The sequence below is a fragment of the Tachysurus vachellii genome, chromosome 3, assembly GCF_030014155.1.
Source record: "Tachysurus vachellii isolate PV-2020 chromosome 3, HZAU_Pvac_v1, whole genome shotgun sequence".
NCBI lineage: Eukaryota > Metazoa > Chordata > Actinopteri > Siluriformes > Bagridae > Tachysurus > Tachysurus vachellii.
In genome coordinates, this window is record NC_083462.1 from 6725649 (window position 1) to 6739153 (window position 13505).

The 13505-nt window shown below is 45.2% G+C and overlaps 1 protein-coding gene across 1 annotated transcript in view; it reads left to right on the forward strand.

Moving 5' to 3' along the window:
* Positions 1 to 13505, forward strand: part of jarid2b (jumonji and AT-rich interaction domain containing 2b) — a 110812-nt gene that overhangs the window by 89203 nt on the left and 8104 nt on the right. The window contains exons 6-9 of the mRNA XM_060865565.1: positions 2480 to 2673; positions 7446 to 8661; positions 11019 to 11494; positions 13346 to 13438. Coding sequence (XP_060721548.1) covers positions 2480 to 2673; positions 7446 to 8661; positions 11019 to 11494; positions 13346 to 13438 — 1979 coding nt within the window. The remainder of the gene's footprint in view (positions 1 to 2479; positions 2674 to 7445; positions 8662 to 11018; positions 11495 to 13345; positions 13439 to 13505) is intronic.

Below are 13505 nucleotides of genomic sequence, written 5' to 3' on the forward strand. Positions count from 1 at the left end.
GTCACCCGATCTTCAGTTCCCATTCGAGGTTTAGATTTTCCTCGCTAGGCTTCCACACCGGGGTCAGGCGCGCGGCCGAACTAGCGCCACATCAAGACTCACATCATTCCACTCACTTGCTCAAGGTGGATATCACATCCTCGTCCTCTGCTCTCTTATACTCCTCTTCGCTCCCGAGGTCTGTGTCGAGGACGACGCTTTACGGTGGCACGCGTCCAAACCCACGTGTCTGAGTGTGTGCAAGACCCCAGTGCTTAGCTTTCACGCTCCGTACCTCAGTAACCTAGCGCCGTGTTTACATTTCTAAATTAAACACACTTTATTAATCCCAGACCTCGGTAGCTGCTCCAGACTGGCTCGTGTCTCTGGAATCAAACCGCGCTCAATCTGGCTCTTTACCAACGCAGTCAGTCCTGTTGGTCTTAAAACCCCTGTAAAAATAAAGCTAGCCTGCCATAAATAAAGAGAGCAGACCAAATGTGTGTTAATTAGCATCGGTCAGGATTGATTTAAGGACAGATGCTGACGGAGAGTAAAGTAAATAAGGGCGATGATGAGAACTGACTGGTTGGGCTTGAGAGCTCATGCTGAAGTTTGTAGTAGCTTTAATTCTTGTCCATTTTATTTGTCTTGGCTGGTAGCTTTCTGTCTACCGACGATACGGAACGTAGTTCGGACAGACGGCGAAAAACGTGAGCTGCTAGCATCCTGCAGCACTCTGCTGTAACACAACTCCTAATTTCCCAACGTTAGGCACATTTACAACATTAGTGTTAGTGTTGTCAGAAATTTTAGAGCTTTATGCACTTTGCCACCTTTTTTTAGAACTCATAACACCATGCAAATTTTAACCACAAAACCTTCTTACTGACTGAGGAACTTTGGGCACCATTCCAGCGCAGAAACCTTTCCAGGAACTCGAGAACTTTAGGCACTTTGCCAGTGCAGAATCCTTTTAAGGAACTCTTGTGCAATTTCCATCACAGCAATCTTTGCAGGAGCTCAGGGACTTGAGGTGTGTTACAGGCGCAAGATGCTTCACAGACACTGAAACGTTTTCAGGAACTTTTGGCACTTTGCCATTACTGAGGAGCATTTAAGGAACTCAGGCTCTTCGTGCTAGTTTCCATCACAAAAACCCTAAGGTGGACATGAAGATTTTTTTTTTTGTTTGCTTGCTTGCTTGCTTTTTGTCACTCAGGTTACTTTTTGTGGAACTTGGGAATGTTATGAAAGCTTTTACTGCTAGAACCTTTTTTAGGATCTCAGGGACTCTCTCTCAGGGCAAAGTGCCAACGTAGATTTATTATTTTGAGGAGCTCTTTGTGCACATTTCTACTCCGAAACCCTTCAGAATATCTCGTTTCCACCACAGAGCCCTTTTCATTTCGGTACCTTTCCAGGAACCACAGGAACCAGGTCTCAATACTTTCTCAATTCTAAAAACAACTTCAGTAGTAACAGAGTTGTGCAATGAAGTTAGAGGACAATACGTTTTCATGGCAATCTTGGCTACTAGTAGAGAACAAAGGACCTCTGATTCAGCAGTGCCTAAAACGAATAATAGTGATTTATAAACTCTATCATTGACCTGCTGAGTGTATCTGAGCCTATGCTGTATTTAGTGCTCACTTGGTTTAACAGTAGGGTTGGGTATCAAAAGAAATTTTCCGATTCCGGTTCCAGTTCTGCCTTACGGTTCCCGGTTCTGATTCCATAATAAAAGAAATGTGAAAAATAATACTTTTGTGCACAATACTGAAACAATTCCATTTGTGTTTATTAATCACTCTTTAAATATTTTAAACAGAGCATTTCAATTCATATCAATTTAAATTTAAATAAATCCAACATGCCCTGCGATGGGTTGGCACTCCGTCCAGGGTGCATCCTGCCTTGATGCCCGATGACGCCGGGGAGCCTGAGGCACAGGCTCCCCGTGACCCGAGGTAGTTCGGATAAGCGGTAGAAAATGAGTGAGAAAGAGTGAGAGTAAATCCAACATCATATTTAACATCCAGAATTACAACTTAGCAAAACAGTTAGCAATTGTTCTGCTTTCTCTGGGAGAAGACGAGACCTTTCCTGGCTTATTGTATCTCCAGCTGTTGAGAAAACCCTCTCAGAGGGGGTAGATTTGCTTCATTGTTGTAGCTTTGGAAATGAATCCAAACTTCATACTTTTTTGTTTTAGACATGTTTAAAACAAAGCGTACCTCAGCACAGCAGCGCGAGTGACTGATTTCTGTGGTAAGCTGCGTTAATTTGGTTGTGTGACTGTAAAACAGTGTAAACAATGAATATACATGAGGTAAGACATGGCTATTTAAAGTGGCCGCTCCCAGCGCTTTGCCCGCCATCGCATGTTCCTGTTAAAAAACAACCGGTTCTGAATAAGAACCTGTTCACGGTTCCCAACCCTATTCACAACATGGAGTAGGATTGAGAGTGATGCTCATTTGCGTCCTTCTGTGTGCAGTGTTTAATGGCAACACTAAGCTGATGAAGGAGAGGGAGAGCTCGCTGAGGCCGAAAGTCAGAGAGTCATCGGTGGGGAAGGAGCGCACAGAGAAGGTGGAGGACTGGAGAGACGTCCAACAATCTACCACAACCAGAACTCACACTTTCAATGGAATTGGCATTAAAGGAACGACAGAGGAACTACGCAAGCAGGTAGGAGTACTTCTCTTGCTCTATTTTAACATTTCCTTCTCTTGACCCTTCTCTTTTCTTGCTCTTCTCTTCTGCTTCTCTTGCCCCTCACTTCTCTTTTCTTGCTCTTCTCTTCTGCCCACCTCCTTTCGTCATGTCTCCTCTCCTCTCCTCATTTCTCCTCTACTCCTTTCATACGTTGAGAGGAAGCACAGCTCCATCAGACCCTAGGCTGTGTTTAAGGGTTTCATTAAAAGGAACGAGTCTCGCAGCACAAGCATGCAGGAAGACACGATCGTCCAGCTTCTCGTCCTTTTGTTCCGTCCTGTGTCTCTCGCTCTCTTCTATCAGACGCCGCTGTAATATAATTGACTCTTATTCATTGCCAAGAAGCTTCATCGACTTACTCGCCTCCGACAGACGGGAAATGAACATCTATTCACGGTGATTTGTTCTTCTGCACCACATACAGGTCCGTGTAGAATAAGCACAGGAATCGTCATTTCTGACGAGGTTAAATAAATGGATAGATATGAGGTTTGTTTGTGTAGGAGATGTTTGTGTGAGCGTGCAGCGGTGAGAGGGTTAATACAGCTCATGTTCTTTGAGCTTTAATTCTGCAGACGCACTCTGTCAAATCTTCCTGCCATTGTACAGCTCTCAGGTCTTTAGCAACACATGATGTCATCTGGAAACACACACACACACACACACACACATACACACCTCTAAGCTCTGACGGAGCCGGGGCCCACTTCAGAGAGCTGCACTTATCAAAACCTCCCCCTCTTCTCTCTCTCTCTCTCTGTCCCATCTTTTTTTTTCCTCAGCTCAGCTGTTTAACAAGTCTATCCTCACACCTTCCATCAATCTTTATACTGTTACGTATTCCCCTTTGCTCTCTTCCTTCTTCTCTCTATATCTCTATCTGTCTCTATCTACCTCCCACCTTCTCTCTCTCTCTCTCTCTCTCTCTCGCTCTCTCTCTCTCTCTCTTTTTGCTGTTTTGCCTGAGCACAGTCTGGTGACAGGCAGTGCTGCTGTGGTGGCTTCGCTCTCTCGCTCCTTCACTTGCTCACTCGCTCTACTCCCCCTTCCTTCGCTGTCTCTTCATGCAGACTAAACAATCCCAGACAGAGTGTGTTTGCTTTCACGTGCAAGGCGCCTTAGGAGATCTGGGTAGCGGATACTGTGAGCCCTCTAGTGGCTGAAGTACTCGCTCCAGGTGAAAGTTAATCCTGGTGTGCTATACACACACACACACACACACACACACACAGTAAATACACAGCCGCATTGTCGGGCCTTGTTTCAAATGGAGGAAAGTGGATGGTGCGTTTTCACAAGGAGCCTGGTTTGTAGACAGTAATGGTGATGTTTCAGTTAAAGTGAAAGTGGGTGCAGTTTTATATGGTGGAATGGTGATGGATAGAATAGAGACTGTAGAGGAGAAGTTGTTTCTGGAGGACTGAGGTGGTGTCCCAGCGGCGGGAGAGTGTAGATGTTTGGAGCTTTTTGGATGGATGACTGCTGGTGCCATTAGACCAGTGTTGGGCAGTAACGCGTTACTGTAACGCAGTTACTTTTGACAGTAACTAATACTGTAATGCATTGCGGTTTAAATAAAGTAACTCCGTTACCGTTACCATACGGTGCGTTTGTCCTTTACTTTTTTAAATGAATTCATTTTGGCTGACGTGTAGCCTACAGACTAACCTGTTTACAGCAGCGACACATTGTAGGATTGGTGGATGCCAAACACTGTAAGACGCCGCACTGTGGGTGTGTTTCCGTTTATTCATGTATGTGCGGCAGTAACGGCGAGTCAAAGCGAGAGCAAGACGAGTTTCTCAAAGTGGAAATATGGTCATTATTTCACTTTAGTTGAGTTGTCTTTCTGGTTCGAAGGTCCTGTCTACTGCGATAAACAGCAACTCCAGAAACTACATGCCTCGACGAAGCTAGAATCTAACCCTGTGTCTGTGGACACACTCGAAGTGAGTCAAGTCCCTCCAGCCAAACAACAGCGACTAGATTTTAACCGGACTGTTATACAGGGACAGATCAACAAACAGTTTTGTGTTTTGTATCGACCATAACGCATAAAAGGGCATTAATGAGAACATTATAGGACGTTCTTTAAAAAAGTAACTAAAAAACTACTTTTAACAGTAACGCATTACGTTTTGGTGTAAAGTAATCAACAAAGTAATTGAGTTACTTTCTGAATGAAATAACTAGTTACTATTTCTTAGTAACTAGCACAGCACTGCATTAGACATAGTGAAAAATGTGGCGCTTTATCAAACGGAGAGCAGAGGATTGTGCTGGTTCGTATGGATAAATGGAGGACGGGGAAACGTTAGCACGGCTTCATACGGAGGACAGACGAAGATGCAAAACCAAGTCACTTTACACCTGCCGTGCTACCTGCAGAGAGCATCAATCATCTGAGCCACAGAGCTTTGTATAGAAACGGTCTAAAATTCTAGCTCTCCCTCCTTCTGTGTCCTCCTTCCTCCTCTCTCTCGGCTTCTTCTTGCATGACGAGGGCGGAGCGACAGATGAAGGCGATCACGTTTCACTCCCCCCTTATCTTTTAATAGCCTCTCCTTGTGTTTGGCTGTGACTGATAGGAATACAATACAGGCCGTGTCGACTGGCTCGGCATGCTGACGGATCGCTGTGACTCGAGCACGTTTCACTTATTACCTCCAGTGTGAAACACACACACACATATACACATGTACGTCCACGCACACAAGCGTGGGTACGTATACACATAATGTAGTGAAGGTTGACGACGCCCTGAAGTGTCTGCACATCCGGTCCGTTCTCGTTTCTTGAGTTTCAGTTGTAAACTTTTCTTTTAATCTCGTAGTGAAATTATATCTGGGTCTGTAATCGAATACGCCAAGTATACTCGAGTAAAAGTGGCGGCCTGGTGAGAAGAGACGACTCAGCCTAATATTCCCATAACTGCTTTTAACCCATAAGCATTTACGTGTAACCGAAGCATGGTCTGCTGCAGCAGGAACCCGTGGGGGCTCTCAGATCTGCAGAGGAACACCAGGCTTTTATGTGAAGCATTTAGGCAGAGTTACACAGCTTAACGAGACCACTCCGTATCAGACTGATTATAACATGCTTTAGCTAGAAAATATATTCCAGGAGTCATTTTACCACCAGTAGCTGGCACCGAGCTCCTTTATCTCCATTATTTAGTCTCAGTTTCTGGATCTTCTCATTCTTCCTGTGTTAATTGTCATGTATGTGCTGGTGGTTTTGGGTTTGCTGTCAAGATGCACATAATACAGGTCAAGATAGCTGACCAAGGACCGCTAATGATTACTGACCAAGGACCGCTAATGATTACTGACCAAGGACCGCTAATGATTACTGACCAAGGACCGCTAATGATTACTGACCAAGGACCGCTAATGATTACTGACCAAGGACCGCTAATGATTACTGACCAAGGACCGCTAATGATTACTGACCAAGGACCGCTAATGATTACTGACCAAGGACCGCTAATGATTACTGACCAATTACCGCTAATGATTACTGACCAAGGACCGCTAATGATTACTGACCAATTACCGTTAACGATTACTGACCAAGGACCGCTAATGATTACTGACCAATTACCGCTAATGATTACTGACCAAGGACCGCTAATGATTACTGACCAAGGACCGCTAATGATTACTGACCAATTACCGCTAATGATTACTGACCAAGGACCGCTAATGATTACTGACCAATTACCGCTAATGATTACTGACCAAGGACCGCTAATGATTACTGACCAAGGACCGCTAATGATTACTGACCAAGGACCGCTAATGATTACTGACCAATTACCGCTAATGATTACTGACCAAGGACCGCTAATGATTACTGACCAATTACCGCTAATGATTACTGACCAAGGACCGCTAATGATTACTGACCAATTACCGCTAATGATTACTGACCAAGGACCGCTAATGATTACTGACCAATTACCGCTAATGATTACTGACCAAGGACCGCTAATGATTACTGACCAATTACCGCTAATGATTACTGACCAATTACCGCTAATGATTACTGACCAAGGACCGCTAATGATTACTGACCAATTACCGCTAATGATTACTGACCAAGGACCGCTAATGATTACTGACCAATTACCGCTAATGATTACTGACCAATTACCGCTAATGATTACTGACCAAGGACCGCTAATGATTACTGACCAAGGACCGCTAATGATTACTGACCAAGGACCGCTAATGATTACTGACCAAGGACCGCTAATGGAGCCACAAATCCCAAGAAGTCTGTCTGTCTCTTTTCTCTTATCTTTCTTTCTGTCTGTCTGTCTGTGTCATTTGTCTGTCTTGTCCACAGGGTTGTTACTAATTTAATAATTGTTACAGAAACCCTACATTTACAGGTACAGACTAATGTTAATTATGCTTCCTAACTTAAAAGCCTCAAAATAAATTTTTTGCACATGAAATGTCTAAGGAAATGTGGCTTAGTGACCATATAAAGTCTCCAACCATCTCAGTCACTTCATTAAGTGTGAACTCATGATATACCCTAATATATACGATCCATCGTTCAATATGAATAGATCGTGTGTACTAAATGTACACAAACATTTGTAAAAAAAAAAATTTTTTTACCTTTGGGGAAGTTGTCCAGAAAGGTTCTAAGTATGTGGTTGAGATACTGGGGCTGGGATCCTGTGTGGATGTTTGACTTTTTTTTTTTTTTCCCCGTCCTCTGCTTGTGTTCAGGTCTCTAAAGTGAACGGCTTTTCGCAGCCATCTCCTGCAACCTTGGCCACTGCCAAAAAATCGAAAGACTGCCGCCTACCCTCCAGAACTATGAAGTACAGGGCCACCGTGACCAAAGGCCACGTCACCTACACCAAAGCAAAAGAAGAACTGGTAAAGAAAGCCAAACTGAACCACAGCAAACATGCTGCTTCTGCTGTTGGTAATCAGCATCCAGCCAGCAACGGGCATGTTGCCCAGCCCCCTCACTCAGGGAAAGCCCCAAGTGGCAATGCAAAAACCCGCAAACAGGTGCTGTTATCAAATGGGCTGCACAGCGCAGCCAATGGGGGTGCCGCTGGTCGCGTCAACGGAAGGATCAATGGTCTCCATAGTTCTAAGGAGTTGGAGGACGATGGCAGGCAGGGGCGACATGGTCTGCGCAATTCCAAACGCAGGATGGATACAGGACCAGAGGTTATGGAGCCTAAGTCCAAGGTCTTGTTCTCAGAGGCTAAAAAGCCTAAACTGGCGTCATTTCCTGTAGTGGAGACGCGCAGCAAGAAGGTGCTAAACCAGGACAAGGCCTCAGCTGCCCTTGCTAATGGGCACAGCATCACAGAAACTGCTGCCTCACCCACACCAAAAACAGGTCCCACCCCTGCCCCAGCCTCACCAGCTGCACCAGGCTCCGCCCACCAGAGCCCAGCCAACCCGGAGCCAGCAAGGCAACGGCCTAAGCGTGCCTCAGCCGGGAGACTAATGTTCATCCACAGAGCACAGCAGAGGGCCAAGAGCTGGCACGCTAACTCTAATGCTAACACTACCTCAACCAGCAGGCTCTTAAGAGGGTCAGAGCCTCAGACCACACCTCAGCGGGTGGAGCGGGAGCGCGAGAGGGAAAAGGAAAGAGAAAAGGAGCGGGAGAGAAGCCGGGCAGGCCTGGCAGCACTGCCCGAGGTTCCTGTATTTAGGCCCAACACAAGGGAGTTTCAGGATCCACTTGTGTACCTGGACACAGTGCGAGAATGTGCAGAAGCGAGTGGGCTGTGCAGAGTGGTCCCACCTCCTGACTGGCGTCCAGAGTGCAAGCTAAACGATGAGATGCGATTCGTCACGCAGGGGCAACAGGTGCACAAGCTTGGTCGTCGCTGGGGCCCCAACGTCCAGAAACTTGCCTGCATCAAGAAGCACCTCAAATCTCAGGGCATCAGCATGGACGAGCCACCAGTCATCGGTGAGTTTCCTAAAATCTTCTAAACTTATTTCATGCTCTTAAATCGTTCTGAAGCTGCTTCAGATGAAGATGAAGAAGAAGCAGGGTTTAATATTGACACACAAGCTAAAACAAAAAGTAAGGAGCATCACGGGTTAGTCATGTGACTTTACCGCAGTAACAACACAAAACAGTAACTCACTTATATTGCCTGTCTTTCTTGGATTTGCCTGAGGCATTTCTAAGCACTTCAGAAAGCTGCCCCTAGACTTTGGTTAACCAGCTACTGTGCGTGTTGTCAAGGTCTGGCAGGTTATATGGTAAGTATGTGGTGTTTACTGAGTCACTACAAAACCAGCTGCAGTGTTGGAGACCTTCCAGCTGCCGTGTTAAACTGTAGGACGTTGACCTGTGTTCTTGCTGTTGAATACTCCATTTTTTGAAAATCCAAGTTACGTTTAATGACATAAAGCTGGCTTGCAGGTTTATTATGGGGCTTTTTACACCTGGTCACTTCATGTGTTTTCTGTGATCAGATAGCTATCCGATGGTAAAAAGACCAGGTCTAAATGCCCTCCGAAACGTTTTGGAGACAGATATAAATGCGATGGTACAAACCACATCAGGAGGTGGTCTGGGACGCGTTTCAGATGAAACCGTACAGGTGTAAATGCATGTGGTTGTTCAAGCCACATACGTCAGAGCTATACTCCTCCCAAACGGAAGTACGTCACTCACAGGTGACTCACGAGTCTTGCATCTCGCCGGAAACAAATGTTTTCCCATAAGCGCTGACTCCGATCTTTCACCCAGGTGTCTCGTTTGGTCTTAAAATGCACTGCTGCCGCCAGCGAAAACGCAGCAAACAGTAAATGCTGTTTTTTGTAGCAACCGCAAACACCAAAGCGTGTTGCATTTCAATTACCCCGGAAATGAGGTAAAATATATTAGCATTTTGGGCGGGAGTAGAAAGATCGGATCGATGTCCGATTCGCCGAGACGCGTTTATGTGGCCTGATGTAAATGGAACAGTTTTAACAAATCAGATATCTATCGGATCAGAGAAAACACACGAAGTGACCAGGTGTAAAAAGGCCCCAAAATGCAAATATATTTTACCTCATTTTCCGGGGTAATTGAAATGGAACACGCTTTGGTGTATGCGGTTTTCAGAACGCAATCAAAAACAAGACGAATAAACTCGTTACGACGGTTATGCTACAAAAAACAGCGTTTACTGTTTGCTGCATTTTCGTTGGCAGCAGCAGTGCATTTAGCACTCGTGACCCGACGAGACACCTGAGTGAAAGATCACCTGCGAGTGACGTACTTCTGTTTGGGAGGAGTATAGCGCTGACGTATGTGGCTTGAACAACCACATTCATTTACACCTGTACAGTTTCATCTGAAACGCGTCCCAGACCACCTCCTGATGTGGTTTGTACCATCGCATTTATATCCGTCTCCAAAACGTTTCGGAGGGCATTTAGACCTGGTCTTTTTACCATCGGATAGCTATCTGATCACAGAAAACGCATGAAGTGACCAGGTGTAAACAGCCCCTGGGAACTGGGAAATGGGACGAATTGCAATTGTTCCCACCAGTACCACCAAATCCGCACACCAGTTGTGCTGATAATCGGGAACTTTCACTAGTCGCTGTAATGAATTTATAAACCATGATTGCATTTTATTCTGAATCAATTTGCAAACATTTCAACTTTATTGAAGAACAATTTCCTTCAACCAGGTTCTCTTTATTTCTATTGAATTTAATGACGTGAGTCATGTTGTGAAGAAACCAGAAGGCTCTCTGTCCTGAAGATCTGCTGGGAAAATGTAATTAGTCCCCTTGAGTATTCCAAAGCACCGACACTGGAGATTTCTTCCCAGTGAAGGATTTTACTTGTCTATATGTAATATGCAGGAATTAGAATTTTGTGCAAAGGTGGAATATAAAAATGCTTGCGTTCTTCAGGGTTCTGTAAGGTTAATGCCTTGTTGTAGTTTGTTGCAGTGATTTAAGTTCACCACTTTTAATCATGAAGATGTTTTGCAGAAAGAGCTTCATTTATTTTGCTGAGTAATGATGTACACTCGAGATGGGTACAATTTATCTTGTGGGATTTTAGGCAGGGGTTTGTTTTAAAAAGCTGATTAGTAAGAGAAGGTCAAGGGGATCGGAGAATTATTATTATTATTAGATCACGCCATCAATTCTGGCAATAAATGTCTTCGAGATTAAGCACTAAGCACACTTAACCCCTATGATTAAACAAGAACAAATTCAAGGTGGAAAAGAGGAAATCATTCATAGGTGTTGTGTTATAACCTGCCTGATAAAACCTTCATACAATTGCCCCTCATTCCCTGCACAGGAGGCTGTGAGGTGGACCTGGCACGCTTCTCTGAGCTGGTCAGTGACATGGGTGGCATGCAGCGGGTGATGGATCTGAAGAAGTGGAGCCGTTTGGCGGATCTGCTCCGAATCCCGAGGTCTGCTCAGGAACGGCTGGCTAAGCTCCAGGAAGCCTACCTGCAGTTCCTGCTCTCCTACGACCAGCTTTCTCTGCACGAGCAACGCCGCCTCGAGCACGACGTGCTGGCCGAGAAGGAGATGCTGGAGCGCCGCCGGGGGCCCCTGGAGGGTCACTCGGAGAGCGGGAATGGCCAAGCCCTGGCACTGCCACGCTACGAGCCCAAAAATGGGCTCCACGGACCAGGCAAGGAGCCGGAGACACCACGGAACCCTGGACGCCGCAGACTCTTCACTCATGAGAAGAAAAAAGAGTGTCATGTGGGAGAGGAAGGAAATGAAGGGGTTCTCAGCGACCAGCACAAGTGTATATATAAGGTAACAATTGGCATTCATTCATTTGGTGAGTTTTGGTATGTTTATATATACTATATCATTTTATATCTAACTTTTTCTCGGGTTTGGAATCTAAATGAAAACATATTTACAACATTTTAGTATGTAGTATTTCTTAGGGTTGATTTTATGCTGTGCTGGGATCTAAGGTGGTTCACTCCGAGCTCATGTTCTCAAATACAGGAACCCACTGGGCTTTTATGTAGAGGTGTGTGTGTGTGTGTGTGTGTGTGTGTGTGTGTGTGTGTGTGTCCCTCTACGCTGTACCTGGCTTTCCATCTTTAATTCCATTTTCCCTGTTGTAATAATTGAAACCCTATGCCTGCTGCGTATTCATTCACTGAGTGACACACACACACACACACACACACACACACACACACAGACAAGCAGCATTTCAACAGGGTTTTTTTTATCCACCTTTAGTGCAGGCAGATTTATAGAGCGCTTCACAAGCTTCTCTATTTTCCTGTCTCAGGGAGGGTTTATGTTATGGATGGTCGGTCTCTCTCGCTCTCTCTCTCTCTGCCTCTGTCTCTCTCGCTGCCTCTGTCTCTCTCTCTCTCTCTCTCTCTTTCTCTCTCTGCCTCTCTCTCTCTCTTTCTCTCTCTGCCTCTCTCTCTCTCTTTCTCTCTCTGCCTCTCTCTCTGCCTCTCTCTCTCTCTCTCTCTCTCTCTCTCTCTCTCTCTGCCTCTGTCTCTCTCTCTCTCTCTGCCTCTGTCTCTCTCTCTCTGCCTCTGTCTCTCTCTCTCTCTCTCTCTCTGCCTCTGTCTCTCTCTCTCTGCCTCTGTCTCTCTCTCTCTGCCTCTGTCTCTCTCTCTCTCTCTCTCTCTCTCTCTCTCTCTCTCTCTCTCTCCCCCTCCTCCTCCCTCCCTCCCTCCCTCTCTCTCTCTCTCACATACACACACACTTGTCTGCATGATAATGTAGTGGCTCCAGTTCTTAGGGCCCATGCTGGTTCCATCTGTTCCCCCACTTCACTATCTGTTCCATCTCACACAACACACATCTCAAGTCCAGCATCATCAAACGCACGTATTAAAGACACATGTACACTTACACAGGGACAGACTGATAACTGCTAAGTTGTTCTAGAAATTCAATACGAGATGAATTAGTTGTTACGCTAAGCTCTCGTCCTAAGGCTGAAAAGTCATGTGAATCTGCTGCACCACTCACAGCATCGCTATATCATTATATATTTACATTTCCTTTAGCATCAGATAAATAACATTGATCTTGTGTGATTATCGCTCACTAAACCCTGCACTAATATAAGCGTTAGATCCGATTTGGATGTCGTCAAATTTGGGCGGAAAATACGCGAGTATATTTTTTAAGGACCCTTAGAAGAACATTTGATGTATAGATGATGTGGGTGTTGAGTGTTACGTGTTCCTCTGTAGAGCCCCTGCAGGTGGTACCATTCAATTTCGTAAGAATTTCCATGACTACAGGAATGATGATTACAGATTCTCGGTCATTCATTTCATTTCGAAATGAATCAGCTTGCACACGCCTGGTTTGTTATGAGAAATCAAAGCCGTAGTGCATAATGTTTGTGCGCCTAGCGTCTTAGCCTAGCATGCTGAGCCTCCATATCTGTCCTCGGTTTGCTCCGCTCTTCATCATATTGTTTGTGAGTGCTGCTGAATGACATAAAATCTCATTGGTCTTATCCTGACAATGATGTTGGTTTTTCACGTGGCGTTCAGAAGAGCCGAGCTCGGCTCTGAAGGTCTCCCTGACATCCAATCAGTGAGCTTTCTTTCTTAATGAAGAAACATTCCTAAAGGGTGTGTGTGTGGGGGTGTGTTTGTGTGTGTCTTACAGGGGAGATCGGTGTCTTTGACCACTTTCTACAGAATAGCCAGGAACACGATGATCATGTGCTTTAATAAGGAACCCAGAGCATCAGAAGTCGAGGTATTTTTTATGTTGTTGCACTTTTCATTGATTCCTTTATGAACTTCAGGCTTAATATCAGTAATTA